The following is an 18,364-nucleotide window of genomic DNA, read 5'->3' as shown; positions in this document are numbered from 1 at the left end:
AGATCCAATTCAAGTACAGACTTTGGAGGTAAAAAGACACAAACACTTACTCCAGATCTCAGGGCCTGAAGACACACACCTTTAATCCTGATCTTGAGTCTGAAAGACACACCCTAAATTAGGCCACACCTTCTGCTTGAAGCCTATAATAGGACATGAAAGCAGGAAGCTCTTGCTATTTGTCTGCTTGCCTTCACCTTGCAGCAAGTCCATCCCTTCCCTGGCAATAGAGAGTATTTAGAACTCTAGCATATACTGAAAACCAGTGGACACATCCAACATCCAGCACCGAGTAAGTACTGTAATACTGGACTTTCCCTTCATAGGTAATGTGGGATTAGCAGGACTGCAGTCCAAAGTCATTCTCATAAATCCCATTTGATGATTGATATATATATATATATATATATATATATATATATATATATATATATATATATATTCCTTGTATGTTTTCTGTTTTTCTAGAGAAGCCTAGTGCAACATTTTCGATATGAATTAATAGAATGAATGAGCAAAACTATTCAAAAGCTGTGTATAATTGTCTTTTTTTTTTTTTTCTTTTTTTTTTTTTCGAGACAGGGTTTCTCTGTGTAGCTTTGCGCCTTTCCTGGGACTCACTTGGTAGTCCAGGTTGGCCTCGAACTCACAGAGATCCGCCTGGCTCTGCCTCCCGAGTGCTGGGATTAAAGGCGTGCGCCACCACCGCCCGGCAAAAGCTGTGTATAATTGTCAAAACTAGTTACTTACTGAACTAAGATTCAATCTAGAAAATAATGGAGTGATGTAAGTGTATCTAGTAGTCTAGACTGTGTTCTCTGAAATTAGCATTGAAGTCTGTATAGAAAATATCAGACACCCAAGTTTCCAGCCTTGTAGAAGAGGAAACAGATGAGAAACAAAAACTAAAAATCAAAATCCTGTCTGTTATTGCGTTTCAAAGGGTGAAGAGAAAACAATTGCTAGTTCTTCTTTTTGGATCCAGTTGAGCATTCAAACTTCCTCAAGGAGACATGGCAGGAGATGAGATAGCCCAGAGATGGGACCACACACAAATCAGTGTTCAGGATTTCTCCTATAGGTGGACCATCAGCAACTTCCCTTTTATTGCTGAGGAAGTGCGGCAAAGCATTACAAGCCCAACTTTCTCAATAGGAGCCAATGACGAATGGTGTTTGAGAGTATACCCGAACGGAGTCAATGAAGAAAGTGCAGGTTACCTGTCAGTTTACCTAGTGTTGCTCAACTGTCTGAAGAGTCGTGTTTGGGCAAAGTTCCAGTTCTGGATCATAAGTGCCGAAGGAGAGAAAACCAAAGTCATAAGGAGCCCAAGAGCCTTTAGATTCATGCCAGGCCAGGACTGGGGTTACAAAAAGTTTATTCTTCGAGATTTTCTCTTCTCCCGTGCGTTTATGCTTCTTCCAGATGACCAGCTCACCCTTGCCTGCAAGGTGAGCATGGCCCAGGTCTCTTTGAGCCTCTCTGACCAGAACAAGAAGCCGGGAATTCTGGTGCCCAGATGCACATTGGCAGATGAGCTAGGAGAGCTGTGGAAGAATTCCCAATTCACAGACTGCTGCCTAGTGGTAGCTGGCCAGGAATTCTGGGCTCACAAGGCCATCTTAGCAGCTCGCTCTCCAGTTTTCAGAGCCATGTTTCAACATGACATGGAGGAGAGCAGAAAGAACCGCTTTGAGATCCCTGACCTGGAGCCACAAGTCTTCACGGTAATGATGGATTTCATTTACACAGGAACAGCACCAGACCTGGACAGTATGGCAGCTGCTGTGCTGGCAGCTGCTGATAAGTATGGCCTGGAGCGTTTGAAGGTCATGTGTGAGGATGCCCTCTTCAGGGACCTCTCTGTGGAGAATGCTGCCCATACTCTTCCTGGCTGACCTCCACAGCTCAGGGCAGCTGAAAACCCAGACACTGGATTTCATCACAGCTCATGCTTCTGAGGTCTCTGAGACCTCAGACTGGAAGACAATGGTGGGCTTATATCCCCACTTAGTGGTTGAAGCTTATGGTTCCATGCCTGCTCACTGCCCTTTCTTGAAATACCCTATTAAATGCTTGAAGCGATCCTAGGACCTGGCAAACCTTGTCCTACCCTTGTCTCCCAGAAGCAGCAGTCGTGGTGTTAGCAATGATACCTAGGTAGACTATGGCATGTGTAGAAAATTTCCAGTGCAACTAGGGAATGACAGCATGGTCGCTGACGCTTAATACAGATGTAAAGGAATCAATGTCAGGTTGAAGAAGGGGGAGCCATGGACTCTGGTACAATCTATGCAGCCTCTACCATGTTATTGTACTGGTTTGATTTTTGTCTAAGGAGTTAGAATCTGAAATTCATTTTAACTGCTGGCACCAAGCACATTACAACAGGGTTTCTTTGGAAAAACCTAACTGGATTGAACTGAGCAGAAAATATGGTCAAGGACTCAGAAAGGAGAAAACAAAGATGAATGTTTGATTACAAGAGAAGGAAAGAGAATGAAGTAAGTTTTTCTCCAAACTCAGCGTTTGGGACAGGAGAGATGATTCAGCTGGCAAAAGCAATTGTTGCTCTTGCAGAGGACCCTTTGTTCAGTCCTCCTCTTTTCTCCATGGGCACATCCATCTCAAATAAATAAAATATCATATGAATAAAAATTGTAAAACATCTTATGCAGTCCAGTGGTGTTTATGTTTGATAAGGGCCATTTTAGTCCATCCAGCTGTGCTCAGCTGTAGAAGTTGGTGCAGTGTCTTCACTGACACACACACACACACACACACACACACACACACACACTCACATACACAATCAGTGAGACAATACCTAATGAATTCTGTTACACTCAGAGATTGACACAGTCCAATGGACATCAGTTGGGATTACTCCAACATGTGTTGTGAGCTGACACTGACATCCACAGCCAAACATTAAGCAGAACTCAGTGAACCTCAAGGAAGAGGGGAAGTCAGGGTTGTAGGAGGCATCAAAGACACAAAGGGTACAGAACCTACAGAGTCAACTAAACAGGGTTCCTAGGGGCTCACAGACACTGAAGAGGCAATCACAAAGCCTGCATGGGTCTGTACTAAGTCCTCTGTGTACTTAATGTGCTTGTTTAGCTCAGGGGTTTTTGGGAATCCTAACGGCAAGAGTGTGGGGAGTCTCTGAATTCTTTGTTGGATATTGGCTCCTTCTGAGTTGGCTCTTCCAGCCGTGATATGGGGGTTTGTGCCTACTATTATTACATTTTGTTATCTTGTGTTCATTTCATCTTCCCAGGAGCCCTTTGCTTTTCTGAAGGGAAACAGAGGAGTAGTGCATATATGTGGAGTGGAGAGAGGGGAGACTATGATCAGATGGGACTGTATAAGAGAAGAAAAAAAAAAGGAAAAAGGAAAACTGGAAATATGGAAATACATTTGGGGAAGTAGTATTTAGGCAGATCTGCTAAGGAGCAGAGAATGTGAAGTTCTTTTGTCTTCTGTAAATGCTCATAAAAATTGCCTTCATCAGAGGAGGAGTTCAATAATCAAGGTAAATAGGATGACTCACTTAGTATACAGTCAGACTCTTTAATAAGCTATCCTCATTATTACCAAATGGGCCCATGATCAAAGTACCTGTGGTAGCTGAGATAGGGGTTATGCATGGAATCCCAACATGGGTATCCACTCATCAAGAGTGACCTGGTTATAGCTGCTGCTACACCTGCTGCTGAATGCCAGCTCTGCCAACAACAGAGACCAACACAGAGCCCCGGATATGTCACCATTCCCCTGTCTGACCAGCCAACCAAGTCATGAAAGGATGACTACATTGGGCCACTTCCTCTGTGGAATGGACACTACTTTGCCTTTTCTGGAGTAGATCCTTATTCTAGTTATATATTTGCATTACCTGCCTGTAATGATTTTACCAAAACTACCACACAGGGACTAATAGAATGCATTGTCAACTCTCATGGTATTCCACACAGTATAGCTTCTGACCAAGATACTAAATTCTCAGACAGAGAGGTGCAACTCGGGCCCACAATCATGGATTCCACTGGTTGTACCAGGTTCAACAACCTCCTGGTAGGTTCTTGGTCTGTAGAATGATGGAGCTTTTCTCCATCATGCTGGAATGTCAGAGCAGAAAAGCCTGTTGTTTGGGTGGGTGCTGGAAGAGCATGTCAAGGGGTCCAAAGAGCAGAGGGCGCTGACAGAGAGTGGTCCTGTTGATGAAGCAGCTGTTATGAACTTTCAAGACACAGTTACAGAGCCAGTGAAGTAGCAGTATTGGTGAAATTATTAAGGCCACTCCATGTAGTTAAAAGTAGGTTTATTTTGTGGTAACTTATAAGTGAAGGGATAGGTTACATGGTCTGGGAAAGGTGTAGCACAATCTGGCAGTGTTCTCTGGAGAACTCTGCTCAGTCTACCTCCAGGGTCCAGGAACCAAGAGAGCCCGCCCATCTGGATCTCAGGTCTTCAGAGGGCTCTCTCAGCCTGCCTTGTAGGCATGGCAGTTACCAGAGCCTCAATGGGGATTGGAACTTCCAGATCAAAGCTGGAATGGCTACCCACTACATCGCAGCAACCCCAGAGTGCTGATTAAGGATACCTTAGTAGGCAGGTTTCTCCATAGCCCAGATCCATGGGTCCAGGCACCAGGTGGTAAAAAAGGAAATAATACCACTCACTATGACCCCTAGTGACCTCTTGGGAAAAAATTTCTTCCTGTTTCCATGACCTTCAGTTCTTCTGGCCTGGAAGTTTTGATTCCAGTGTGATTGGTTGTATGGGGAGTGCTCCTGTTTGGAGCCACAACAAACATTCCATTGAACTGAAGCTCAGATTTCTCTCAGCCACTTTGAGATTCTGTTTCTTAATTCAACAGGTCTAGAAGAAAATAACAGTGTTGGGGGGTGATTGATCAAAATAAACATTGGTCAATTGGATTGCTTCCTCACAATGGAGTTAAGAAAGATTATGTCTGTCAGGAAAGAAATTCATGATAGCTGAGGAGATCCCAACTGGATCAGGCCCTCTGAATAAGTGAGACAGTTGATTAACTTGAACGGTTTGGGAGCCCCCCAGGCAGTGGGACTGGGACCTGTCTTCAGTGAATGAGCTGGCTGTTTGGAACCTGGGGCCTATGCAGGGACACTTTGCTCAGCCTGGGGGAAGGGAGGAAGGGACTGGACCTGCCTGGACTGAGCTGAATCACCAGGGGAGTCCTTGTCCTGCAGGATATGGGAATGGGGGGTGGTCTGGTGGGAGGGCGGGGTTGGCTGGAGGAGGGAGAACAGGGGAATTCGTGGCTGGTTTGTAAAATTAAGTTAAATTATAAAATAAAAAATATAAAAAGAAATTCATTAAAGCTCCTCGTAGTACTACATTTTCCAATGATTAAAGAGGATGAGAGACTTCAACAACCTAATCCAGGCAGATGACAAGTGGTTCAGACAAACTAGGAATGAAGAAATATGTCACAATTCCATGAAAGGGGCCAAGATGGATAGTGATGTCCCCACTGAAGTACAGAACACCAACCCAAATATTTTGAGTCAAATTAAAGAAGCTTTATTTTCTGCCATAATAGGTTTTCACCCTAATCCCAGGTTGTGAAGACAGCTAGGAAGATAGGAGATGTGGGTTTTTTATAATCCAAAACATGCAAGACTAAGTGTTTTCCAAGGTTGGTAGGGTTCTACAGGAATTTTGGTGATATAGGAACTTGCCTGAACTCTCTCACCAGAAGCCAATGACAAACAGAAATACTGTTTTAGAGTCTGTATGACTGGTTGACGGAGAAAGCAATGATTACTTGTTGGTTTACTTACTGTTGCTCAGCTGTCCAAAGAGTCAAGTTTGGGCAAAGACCCTGAATGCAGTGGGGCCTTTGGCCCAGACATAGCCTTCAGCAGCAGTCAGGGCCTGGAGGTCACCATATTCTTTTATTACTTTTATTATTAGCTTTTATTTTATTAGCTTTGAAGTACAATTTGGAATCAGGAATGGTGATACATCCGGCAGTTCTTTTACTGTTTAGTAATTGTTTAGCTATCCAATGATTTTTGTGTTTCTATATGAAGCTTGAATGGTCTTTAAATTTATGGAATAAATTGTATTGAAATTTTTGAAGCAGATTGCTTTGAATCCATACATTGCTGTTTGTAGAATGGCCATTTTTAGATGTTAATCTTACTGATTCATGAGCATGGGAGATCATTTTCTGATATCTTCTTCAGTTTCTTCCTCAAAGACTTGAAGTTTTTATGAACTCTTTCACTTGCTAGGTTAGCGTTAACCCCAAGATATTTTATACTATTGGATGCTACTTTGAAAGTGTTTTTCTCTGATTTTTTTTCCAAGTCTGTCTCTCATTTGTACATCGGTAAACTATTTTTTTATTATTATAATATTACTGAAAATAGATTTGTCATTCAATGCATCCCAACCAAAGTTTTCACTCCCTTATATTTTTTCAAGCTAATTTTCTAAAGTTTTTATTAGCTATAGGAATTTCTTTGTTGAATTGTTTACCTAACTTATGTGTATTATATTATCTTCTATAAGTAAATATTCTTTCTTCTTCCTTTCCAATTTGTATCCCTTTTATTGTCAGTTGCCTTATGATGTAATTAAGAATTCAGTTGTTATTTTTTATTTTATAATTTAATCTAATTTTACATATCATCCATAGATTCCCCTGTCCTCCCTGCTACTGCCCCCCTCCCCACAACCCACCCCACATTCTCATTACCTCCAGGGCAAGGACTCCCCTGGGGATGCAGTCCAGCCTGGTAGATCCAATGGAGGCAGGTCCAGTTCCCTCCTCCCTTCACCCAGGCTGAGCAAAGTGTCCCCGCACAGGCCCCAGTCTCCAAAGAGCCAGCTCTGCATGAAGGACATGTCCTGGTCCCACTGCCTGGGGACCTCCCAAACACTTCAAGCTAATCCACTGTCTTACCTATCCAGAGGGCCTGATTCAGTTGGGGACTCCTCAGCTATTGGTTCATAGTTCGTGTATTTCCACTAATATGGCTATTTGTCTCTGTGCTTTTTCCAATCATGGTCTCAACAATTTTCACTCCTACAGTCCCTCCTCTTTCTCGCATATTGGATTCTGGAGCTCCAACTGGGGCCTGGCCATGGATCTCTGCATCTGCTTCCATCAGTCATTGGATGAGAGTTCTACTGTGATAGTTAGGGTGTTTGGCCATCCGATCACCAGAGTAGGTCAGTTCAGGCTTTCTCTCGACCATTGCCAGTAGTCTATTGTGAAGGTATCTTTATGGATTTCTGGGAACCTCTTTAGCACTTTGCTTCTTCCTATTCCCATGGGGTCTTCATTAGCATGGTCTCTCTTTCCTTGTTCTCCCTCTCTGTTCCTCATCCAGCTGGGATCTCCCACTCCCCTAAGATCTCCTTAAGAATTCAGTTGTTATATTGAATAGATATGGAGAGAGTCAAACCTTGTCTCATTCCAGATTTTAGTGGGATTGTTTAAGTTTCTCTTATTTAAGTTGATGTTGACTATGGACTTGTTTAAACTGCCATTATTGTATTTAGGTATGTCACTTGTGTGCCATACTCTCCCTGAGTTTCCTCATAAAGGAGTGTGTTAGATAGTGAAAAAAGGTCTCCCTCCATATAATGATATGATCACGAGTCTTGTGTCTTTCTGAGGTTTGGTCTTTTGGGAGTTTATACTGTCAATTACATTTTTTAATCTTTGCATATTGAACCATCCCTACATATCTAGGATATAGTCTAGTTCATCATGGTAAATATTCTTTGAATATTCTGGGACTCATTTTGTAATTATTTGATGAGTATTTTTGCAGCAGTGTTCATAAGTGAATTAGAGTGTAATTTAAGTATCTGTGTAATTTTAGACTCATAAAATAAATTGGGCAATGATCCTTTGTTTCTAATTTCTGGAATAATTTGAGGAAGATGGGCATTAACTCTTCTTTGAATGGCAGGTAGATATCTGTGCTAAATGTATCTGGTCCTGGGCTTTATTTACTGAAGAGACTTTTAGCTATCATGATATCTTCCTAGGGTTAGGAGTCAGACCTTTGGGGAGGGGATCATATTTAAGGATGTGGACTTTGAGGAAGTCTTATTGAGTTTGTTTCGGTTTTGGAGATGAGATCTCATTTGGTATGCCAAGACATATCTATCAAACACCCAGCATTCCTGCTGCCTCTGTTTCCTAATACAGGCCCAATATCACTTTTATTACACACACGGAGAAAACATAATTATTTTGACTTATTTCTAGACAGGATCTTGAAACTTTGTTTACAATAACCTTCCTGTATATAAGAAGTCCTCCAGAGCCAATAACCATGCTATCATGAGCTGCAGGCATTAACCACTGCACACAATGAAATACAGCTTTAAGGCTGATTTGGTTTCTTTCTCTTTCTGTGATTAAATGCTTGACTTCTTTTTTTTTAAATTATAATTTAATTTAATTTAATTTTACATATCAGCCACTGATCCCTTGTTCTCCTTCCTCCCGCTACCCCCTCCACCCCGCCTTCCCCCCAGCCCACCCCACATTCCCAACTCTTCCAGGGCAAAGACTCCCCTGGGGATTGAGTTCAACCTGGTAGATTCAGTCCAGGCAGGTCCAGTCACCTCCTCCCAGGCTGAGCCAAGTGTCCCTGTATAAGCCCCAGGATCCAAACAGCCAGCTCATACACTGAGGACAGGTCCCAGTCCCAGTGCCTGGATGCCTCCCAAACAGATTAAGCTAGGCAACTGTCTCACTTATCCAGAGGGCCTGAACCAGTTGGGGGCTCCTCAGCTATTGGTTCATAGTTCATGTATTTCCATTCGTTTGGCTATTTGTTCCTGTGCTTTTTCCAATCTTGATCTCAACAATTCTTGCTCATACAAACCCTCCTTTTTCTTGCCAATTGGACTCCTAGAGCTCCACCTGGGGCCTGGCCATGGATCTCTGCCTCTGGTTCCCTCAGTCATTGGATGAGGTTTCTAGCATGACAATTAGGGTGTTTGGCCATCCTATCACCAGAGTAGGTCAGTTTGGGCTTTCTCTTAACCATTGCCAGTAGTCTATTGTGGAGGTATCTTTGTGGATTTTGTGGACCTCTCTAGCACTTTGCTTCTTCCTATTCTCATGTGCTCTTCATTTATCATGGTCTCTTATTCCTTGTTCTCTCTCTCTGTTCTTGATCTAGCTGGGATCTCCCATTCCCCTAAGCTCTCTTTCCCTCAAACCTTGCCATTCATTACCCTACTCACATCTAGGTTGTTCATGTATATCTCATCCATTTCTCTGTCATTGGGCGATCCCTGTGTCTTTCTTAGGGTCCTGTTTTCTAGGTAGCCTCCCTGGAGTTGTGAGTAGCAGTCTAGTCATCTTCGTTTTACATCTAGTATCCTCCTATGAGTGAGTACATACCATGTTTGTCTTTGTGAGTCTGGGTTACCTTACTCAGGATGATTTTTTTCTAGATCCATCCATTTGCTATCAAACCTCATGATGTCATTGTTTTTCTCTGCTGCCCCGGACCTCCAATCTAGACAAGAGGTGAGTGCCTGGGCTCAGCCTAGATCCCATCCCTGGGCACCAGCCATTCTGGGGAAGACCTGCCCAACTTGGCCCCAGGTTCTGGCCATCAGGCAGGATCCACTCCACCCCCACCAGGAGCGTTCCCCTTCTCTAAGACCCACAGCAGATCCTGTAATCTCAATAGCCCATTTCTTAGTTGGACTGTTGGGCATTTTGATGTCTAATTTCACAATTCTTCACAGACCTGGAGAGAATAATACTCAACATCATAAGGAAAAACAAAAAACCCAGGATAGCCAAAAGAATCCTGTACAATAAAACAACTTCTGAAGGCATCACCATCCCTGACCACAAGCTCTACTATAGAGCTACAGTAATAAAAACAGCTTGGTACTGGCATAAAAACTGACATGTGGACCAATGGAATTGAATTGAAGACCCTGACATTAATCCACACACCTATGAACATACAATTTTTGACAAAGAAGCCAAAACTCCACCATGGAAAAAAGAAAGCATCTTCAATAAATGGTGCTGGCACAACTGGATATCAACGTGTAGAAGGCTGCAAATAGATCCATATCTGTCACCGTGCACAAAACTTAAGTCCAAGTGGATCAAAGACCTCAACATAAATCCATGTACTCTGAACCTGATAGAGGAGAAAGTAGGAAGTAGTCTTGAACACATTGGCATAGGAGATCACTACCTAAAAGTAACACCAGTAGCACAGACACTGAGAAAAACAATCAATCAATGGGACCTCTTGAAACTGAGAAGCTTTTGTAGAGCAAAGGATACGGTCAACAAGACAAAGTGACAGCCTACAGAATGGGAAAAGGTCTTCATCAGCCCCACATCTGGCAGAGGACTGATATCCAGAATATATAAAGAACTCAAGAAATTTGACTTCTTTTTTTTAATTCAGTGTTTTATTGATTCTTTGTGGGTTTCACATCATAATCCAGATCCATCCATCTCCCTGACCCTTCATATCTCACCTCCACCCTTACAACCTCTCCCACAAAACAAAACAAAATTCAAAAGAGAAACAAAAAAATCAAAACAAAGACAACCAAACTGTGGGTGCCTGTTTTCAGGTTCCTTGAGGCTTTACCCAACAGGTCCGCATTGAGGATGATTAGGACCACCTGAGTGCAGGTGTCTGAAATGATCTGCACTTGGCTCTGCTGTGGGGTCAGGTCTTTTGCTCTACCCCTAGGCATCTCTATAAATACCCTGGGGCAGAGACAGTCAGGGCCCCTTTGGATAAGGATCCAGGCCCACCCGAGTCTATCCTGTGTTTTCTGTTTCTCTCTTCTCTATTTCTAACTAAGTTTCTTATTCCTCAATCCTCAAGAGTTCCTGGGTTAAATAAGTGTGGGGGCTGGTCTCCCACACCAAACTAACTAATATACAAAAATAAAGTCACAAAGTGGAAGCTGTAGTGTGATACAGAGAGTCACACTGTACACTCTTTTAGTCCATACATCTTAACTTGTAAGTGATCATTACAATGAGTCATTGTTCTGCTTTGAGGTCTCTAGCTTCTGCTACACTGTCAATACTGGGCCCTCAGTGTGACTCCTCTTGTATAACCTTTGGTGTTGCCTTGTGTCATAGAGATCCTGCATCTTTGAATCTGCAGGTCCAGGCCCTTCACATGGTCTAACAGTTCATACATGAGGTATGTAAGTACCTGCTGCAACTCTGGGGGTGACAAGGTGCAGGTATCCTGACTACTTGGGGAGTCTGGCTATACCTTGAGCTGCTAAGACAGCTGTGGTGGCTGGAGCTGTAATGGAACAATTCAGCTGTAAAAGAAATGGTATTTTGAATGCTCATACAGTCAGGCTATACCTTGAGCTGCTAGGATAGCTCTAGCTATACCTTGAGTTGTGGTGTAGTGGGGGATGGTCTCCCAGCAAGATATAGGAATCCTGCTATCCTCTGGAGAACTGCTACAACTGAGCTTTGTTGAGCCCCCACTTATCAGGGCTTCCCAGCAGAGCTCTGCTTCTTCTGAGGCCCAAGATGTTACTTCTTTTGCTTTACTCTGCTAAAGTAGAAACCCCTACAGAAACTTACCAATCTACTCTGGCTCCAGTGAAAAGTTGTTAATTTTTCTGCTCTGCCTTGGTATGTATCAGCAAGGTTCTGTTCTTCTCCGCCTTACTTAGCCCCCTAAGGGAATGTCTCTGCAAGGTTTTTTGTGCTCAGTCCTCTACAGGACATCTTAGCAAGGTTTATCTTCTCTCCCCCAGTGAATGAAGATCTTCACACACAAGATGTTTTTGAGAAAGAGATTTATTTGGGAAGGAGAAATCCAAAAGAGTGGCTGCCTCCACCAGGTTGGGAAAGAACAGCTGACAAATAAACAGGGAGGTGGTTTATATACGATTTCTTAGGCATAGAGTTTCTCCAGGGACAAGGTTTTCTGCTCAGGGATTAGTTAGTTTCATTGGTCAGGGGCAGAGATGTCCCTGATTTCAGGGCCAAACTGTCTTTCTTTCACTGGCTTTTCTTAGCTTTTTGGCTCTAATTCTAAGGCCATGGCATATTTCTTTCACTGGCTCTGAATCTAGGGATAGCGTGTTTATTTGGCACTGGTATCAGAGTCAGGGCATGTTTCTTTGTTTCTAGCTTTAGGGATAAAGTTTTTCTCTCACTGGCTCAGGTCCCAGATCTAGGATGTGTTTTTTTTTCACTGGTTAAGGGTCCCTTAGGTCAGAGTAGCTTTCTTTAGCTGATCCCTTTTCCCTACAATGTGGATGTTGGGGTTGTCCAAAGACAGCTTATGTTGGAGAGGATGTGGAGCAAAGGGAACACTCCTACACTGTTGGTGGGAATGTAAACTTGTGCACTCACTCTATAAATCAATATGGTGGTTTCTCAGAAAATTGGAATCAATCTTCCTCAAGACAGAGCTATACTACTCTGGGGCATATACCCAAGGAATCCTCAATCATACCACAAGGACACATGCTCAACTATGTTCATAGCAGCATTAATTGTAATAGCCAGAACCTGGAAACAATCTAGATGCCCTTAAGCTGAAAAATGGACAAATAAAATGTGGTACATATACACAATGGAGTACTACTCAGCAGAGAAAAACAATGACATCATGAGGTTTGCAGGCAAATGAATGGAACTAGAAAAATCATCCTGGGTGAGGTAACCCAGACTCAGAAAGATAAACATGGTATGTACTCACTCATAAGTGGATACTAGATGTAAAGCAAAGGATGACCAGACTGCAACTCACAACTCCAGGGAGGCTACCTAGTAAATAGGACCCTAAGAAAGACACAGGGATCACCCAATGCCAGAGAAATGGATGAGATCTACATGAGCAAACTGGGGGTCGGGGGCGGGGAGAATGGAGCACAAGGGTCAGGGGAAAGAGAGCTTAGGAGAGTGAGAGGTACTAGCTGGATCAGGAGCTGAGTAGGAGAACGGGAAGAGAGATACCATGAAAAAGACCCCAGGGGAATAGGAAGAAGCAGAGTGCTAGAGAGGTCCTGAGAAATCCACAAAGATACCTCCACTATAGACTACTGGCAATGGTCAAGAGAGTGCCTGAGCTGACCTGCTCTGGTGATCGGATGGCCAAACACCCTGGCCGTCATGATAGAACTCTCATCCAGTGTCTGATGGAAGCCTATGCAGAGATCCACCACCAAGCCCCAGGTGGAGCTCCAGGAGTCCAATCTGTGAGAGAGAGGAGTGATTGTATGAGCAAGAGATAGTGAGACCATGATTGGGAAAAGGACAGGGACAAATAGCCAAACTAGTGGAAACACAGGCACTGTGAACCAATGGCTGAGGAGCCCCCATTGAACTGGAGCGAGCCCTCTGGATAAGTGGGACAGTTGATTAGCCTGAACTGTTTGGGAGGCCCCCAGGAAGTGGAGCTTGGACCTGTCCTTGTTACTGTCAGTTTTGTTTTGCTGTATTGACTGTTGGCTTTCTCTGTTGTGTGGACACCACTGCTGCTTAAGACTTTGCCTTCTCCTAGTGGGAATCTGAATCACTTGGGCTGTGCCCTGTCCCCCAGAGAACCACATACCTGAAATAAAAGCTACACACAGTCCATCCCTGGAATGAGAAACTATATGAAAAGTTCTTGTACTTGAGACCCAGGCAGGAGTCAGTTCACCGATGAGAGAATTGCTCCCACTCTGCAGGAGCATGCTCGTGAAGCTCAGGATTACAGGTGGAGCAGTGTTCTTACAAATGAGGGGTCTTGCAGGAATTGTCTACCTTCATTACAAATGACAAATTTGAGGGAAAGGGTATCTGCCACCCTGGCCCTAAACACATACAGAAAAGTCACAGAGGCTACTAGTTAGCCACCTGCCAAAGAAAAATTCAGAGATCAAAACCAATTGAATGATTTATCCTGGATTGAGGGATGAGCAGCATTAAAGCCAGATTTCAGGAGAGCTAGGCTGGGAATTGCTGAGTTGATTGAATCACTGAAGGTATTTCCCAGTCCTCTAGGCTTAGTGAGTCTCTCTAGACATGATGAACTAGACAGATGACAGATATGGGGAGAATTTTACAGACCACATTCTAAGAAGAACTGTTTTAAAACTCCTTCTTCAGTAACTGTTGAATATATTCTGTATCCTTTGACAACCAGAATACTGTCTCACTTTAAGGCCTGTCCCAGTAAGCATGGAAGTTCAAAGTTTAAAGAGGACAGAACTCACCAGTGGAGGATGAAAATTATGAGGTATTGAGAAGCTGAATCATGGCAGTCAGCATGATGGAATTGAGAACTTAGGATCTTCTCATAGCACACCCTTAGTGGATTGAGAACAGTTTTTCCAAGGAGAATTATCTGAGGGGGAGGGGCAAGATCACCAATGAAAGTGTGTGGAGCCATCCCAGGGAATGTGAGTCTGGATGAAAGAAGAGGCCACTTTCAGAGTTGCTGCCTGGCTCTGCTTCTTGACCACCATATAGGAATTCTTCCACCCTGACCTCCATGTTGTGATCACTGAGTACCCTGACAGGGTAAGGCACCACCTCTTTCCCGATCATGTTGGTGGGAAGATTAGTATAAAACCCTGAGAAGAGGAAATAACAGCTGTGTAGGAATGAACAGCATCCCTATTTTATTTAAGATGAACCACAATGTGCAAAATACATTTGTGGTGGTTTTTGGGGTTTCCCAACTTACCAAGACATGGAATTAACTAAAACCCTAAAATGGAGGTCACAACAGTGAGAAGTGTTTTGCTTCATTTGACGTAGGTAAATTCATTTCAAGGACAGACTTTGGAAGTAAAAAGAAACAAACATCTAATCCGGATCTCAGGGCCTGAAACACACACCTTTAATTCGGATCTTGAGTCTGAAAGACACACCTAAATTTGGCCACACCCTCTGCTGGAAGCATATAAAAGGACATGGAAGCAAGAACCTCTTGCTCTTTGCCTGCTTGCCCTCACCTTGCAGCAAGTCCATCCCTTCCCTGGCAATAGAGAATATTGGAAAACCAACATATACTGAAGACCAGTGGACACATCTAAACGTCCTGGACTGAGTAAGTAATGGAATCTTGGTCTTTCTCTTCATAGGTAATGTGGGATTACCAGGACTGCAGCCCAAAGTCCTTCTAGTAAATCCCCTTTGGTCATATATACAGAGATTCCTTGTATATATTCTGTTACTCTAGAGAACCCTAGTGCAACATTTTTGACATGAATTAATAGAATGAATGATCAAAACTCTCAAAAAGCTGTGTATAATTGTCAAAACAAGTTACCTATTGACCTAAGATTCAATCTAGAAAATAATGGAGTGATGTAAGAGTATCTAGTTGCCTAGACTGTGTTCTCTGAAATTAGTAATAAAATCTGGATAGAAAATTTCAGGGACCCTGTTTCCAGCCTCATGGAAGAGAGAACAGATGAGAACCAAACCTAAAAATCAAAATCCTGTCTGTTATTGCGTCTCACAGAGTGAAGAGAAAACAATGGCTAATTCTTCATTTTGGATCCAGTTGAACCTTCAAACGACCTGCAGAAGAAATGGCAGGAGATGAGATAGCCCAGAGATGGGACCACACACAAATCAGCGTTCAAGATTTCTCCTATAGGTGGACCATCAGCAACTTCCCTTTTATTGTTGAGGAAATGCCAGAAAGCTTTATGAGCCCAGCTTTCTCAATAGGAACCAATGACAAATGGTGTTTGAAAATACACCCGAATGGAGTCGATGAAGAAAGTGCAGATTTCCTGTCAGTTTACCTAGTGTTACTCAGCTATCTAAAGAGTCATGTTTGGGCAAAGTTCCAGTTCTGGATCATAAACAACGAAGGAGCGAAAATGAAAGTCAGGAGGAGCCCAAGAGCCTTTAGGTTCGTGCCACGCAGCAATTGGGGTTATAAAAAATATATTGCTCGAGACTTCCTCTTGTCCCATGCATTTCAGTTTTTCCCAGATGACCAGCTCACCCTCGTCTGCAAGGTCAGCATAGTCCAGGTCTCTTTGAGCATCTCTGACCAGAACAGGAAACCAGGAATTCAAGTTCCCAACTGCACATTGGCAGATGAGCTAGGAGAGCTGTGGGAGAATTCCTGTTTCACAGACTGCTGTCTGGTGGTAGCTGGCCAGGAATTCTGGGCTCACAAAGCCATCTTAGCAGCTCGCTCTTCAGTTTTCAGAGCCATGATTGAACAAGATATGGAGGAGAGTAGAAAGAACCGCTTTGAGATCCCTGACCTGGAGCCACAAGTCTTCAAGGCAATGATGGACTTCATTTACACTGGGAAGGCACCAGACCTGGACAGCATGGCAGATGCTCTGCTGGTAGGTGCTGACAAGTATGGCCTGGAGCGTTTGAAGGTCATGTGTGAGGATTCCCTCTGCAGGAACCTTTCTGTGGAGAATGCTGCCCACACTCTTGTCCTGGCTGACCTCCACAGCTCAGAGCAGCTGAAAACCCAGGCACTTGCTTTCATTACAGCTCATGCTTCTGAGGTCTCTGAGACCTCCAGCTGGAAGACAATGGTGGACTTATATCCCCACTTATTGGCTGAAGCTTATGGTTCCATGGCTTCTAGTCAGTGCCCTTCCCAGGGGCAACCTAGTAAATGCTTGAAGTGATCCTAGGCTCTGGTCAGCCTTTTCCTACACTTGTCTCCCAGAAGCAGCCACCAATGTTTTTAACCAATGACACCTGGCTAGACTATGGGATGTGTGGAACATTTCCAGTGAAACTAGGGAAAAACAGCATGGTGGCTGAGGCTTAATACACATGTAAAGGAGTCAATCTCAGGTTGAGGGAGGGGGAGCCTTGGACTCTGGTATATCTACCCAGGCTCTACCCTTTGGTTGTACTGGTTTGATTTTTGTCCAAGGAGTTAGAATCTGGAATTCATTTTAGTTTCTGGCCCCAAGCACATTACAACAGGGTTTCTTTGGAGAAACCTATCTGGATTGGACTGTGCTGAAGATATGGTCAAGGACTCAGAAATGAGAAAACAAACATAAATGTTTGCTAACAAGAGACAGGGAAGAGAAAGAAGACATTCATAGATTTTGGTCAACTTTATTTTCTGAAAGCTTTTAGCTATAGGAATTTCCTTGTTATGTGTATTATATTATCTTCTACAAGTAAAGATTCTTTCTTATACCATTCCAAATTGTGTCCCTTTTATTGTCAGTTGCCTTATGATTTTATTAAGAATTCACTTGTTATATTGAATAGATATGGAGAGAGTCAAACCTTGCCTTGTTCCAGATTTTAGTGGAATTGTTTAAGTTTCTCTTATTTAAGTTGATGTTGACTATGGACTTGTTTTAAACTGCCATTATTGTATTTAGGTATGTCGCTTGTGTGCCAATCTCTCCCTGAGTTTCTTCATAAAAGAGTGTTAGATACTGAAAACAGTTCTTCCTCCATATAATGATATCATCATGAGGTTTACGTCTTTCCGGGTTTGGTCTTTGGGGGCTTTATATGGTCAATTATATTTTCTTTTATTTTTGCATATTTAATCATCCCTACATATCTAGGATACAATCTAGTTCATCATGGTAAATATTCTTTGAATATTCTGGGAATCAGTTTGTAATTATTTGATGAGTATTTTTGCAGCAGTGTTCATAAGTGAATTAGAGTGTGACTTAGTTATCTGTGTAATTTTAGACTCATAAAATAAATTGGGCAATGATCCTTTGTTTCTATTTTCTGGAATAATTTGAGGAGGACAGGCGTTAACTCTTCTTTCAATGGCAGGTAGATAGCTGTGCCAAATGTATCTGGTCCTGGTCTTTATTTGGTGAAGAAACTTTTAGCTATTGTACAATTTTAATAGAGTTTATTGGTCTATTTAAACTACATATCTGATCTTGATTTCATTTTGCTTAGCGGAACCTATTGTTTCTGATTTTTTTTTTTATCTTGGTGCCCTTTTCCTTTATTGAGGACTTATGTCTTCTGATTAGTTTTTGTGAAGTCTGTTTTGTTAGATATGGAAGCAACTACTACTTACTTCTTAGGTCCATTTATTGGAACATCCATTTCCAATTCTTTACCCTGAGATATTCTCTACCCATTAGGTTGAGGTGTATTTTGTAGATGCAGCAGAAGGATGCAGTCCGTTTCCACATCCACACTGTTAGTCTGTGACATTTTACTGTGAATCAAGCCACTGATATTGAGAGATATCAATGACCAATGTGGTTTGATTCCTAATATTTTTTGTCTTTATTGTTCTTGTGGTGGTGGTGGTGATGTTTGTGTTTTTGTTTATGTTTCCCTACTTTTGCCTTTACTGCTCTCAGATGATTTGTTCTCTGTATT

At 42.7% G+C, this 18,364-nt stretch overlaps 2 protein-coding genes across 2 annotated transcripts; both read left to right on the top strand.

The window, feature by feature from the left end:
* Nucleotides 1-960: 960 nt before the first annotated feature.
* On the top strand, nucleotides 961-2,981 carry LOC131913780 (speckle-type POZ protein-like). Its single transcript, XM_059266562.1, is given in 4 exon segments — nucleotides 961-1,876; nucleotides 1,878-2,040; nucleotides 2,715-2,741; nucleotides 2,925-2,981. Coding segments are annotated over 4 exon segments (1,110 nt in total). The 5' UTR covers nucleotides 961-1,013.
* A 12,604-nt stretch (nucleotides 2,982-15,585) lies between these two features.
* LOC131913779 (speckle-type POZ protein-like) lies at nucleotides 15,586-16,662 on the top strand. Its single transcript, XM_059266561.1, has one exon. It carries the CDS (start codon nucleotides 15,586-15,588, stop codon nucleotides 16,660-16,662), a length of 1,077 nt encoding a protein of 358 aa, XP_059122544.1.
* The last annotated feature ends 1,702 nt before the right edge of the window (nucleotides 16,663-18,364 follow it).

Source organism: Peromyscus eremicus, chromosome 6 (assembly GCF_949786415.1).
Source record: "Peromyscus eremicus chromosome 6, PerEre_H2_v1, whole genome shotgun sequence".
Lineage (NCBI taxonomy): Eukaryota > Metazoa > Chordata > Mammalia > Rodentia > Cricetidae > Peromyscus > Peromyscus eremicus.
This window is presented reverse-complemented; position numbering and strand designations above follow the sequence as displayed.

What these genes read in the sequence shown, in the direction of transcription:
- LOC131913779 (XM_059266561.1), top strand. Translation starts at nt 15,586, where the DNA reads ATGGCAGGAGATGAGATAGCCCAGAGATGGGACCACACACAAATCAGC.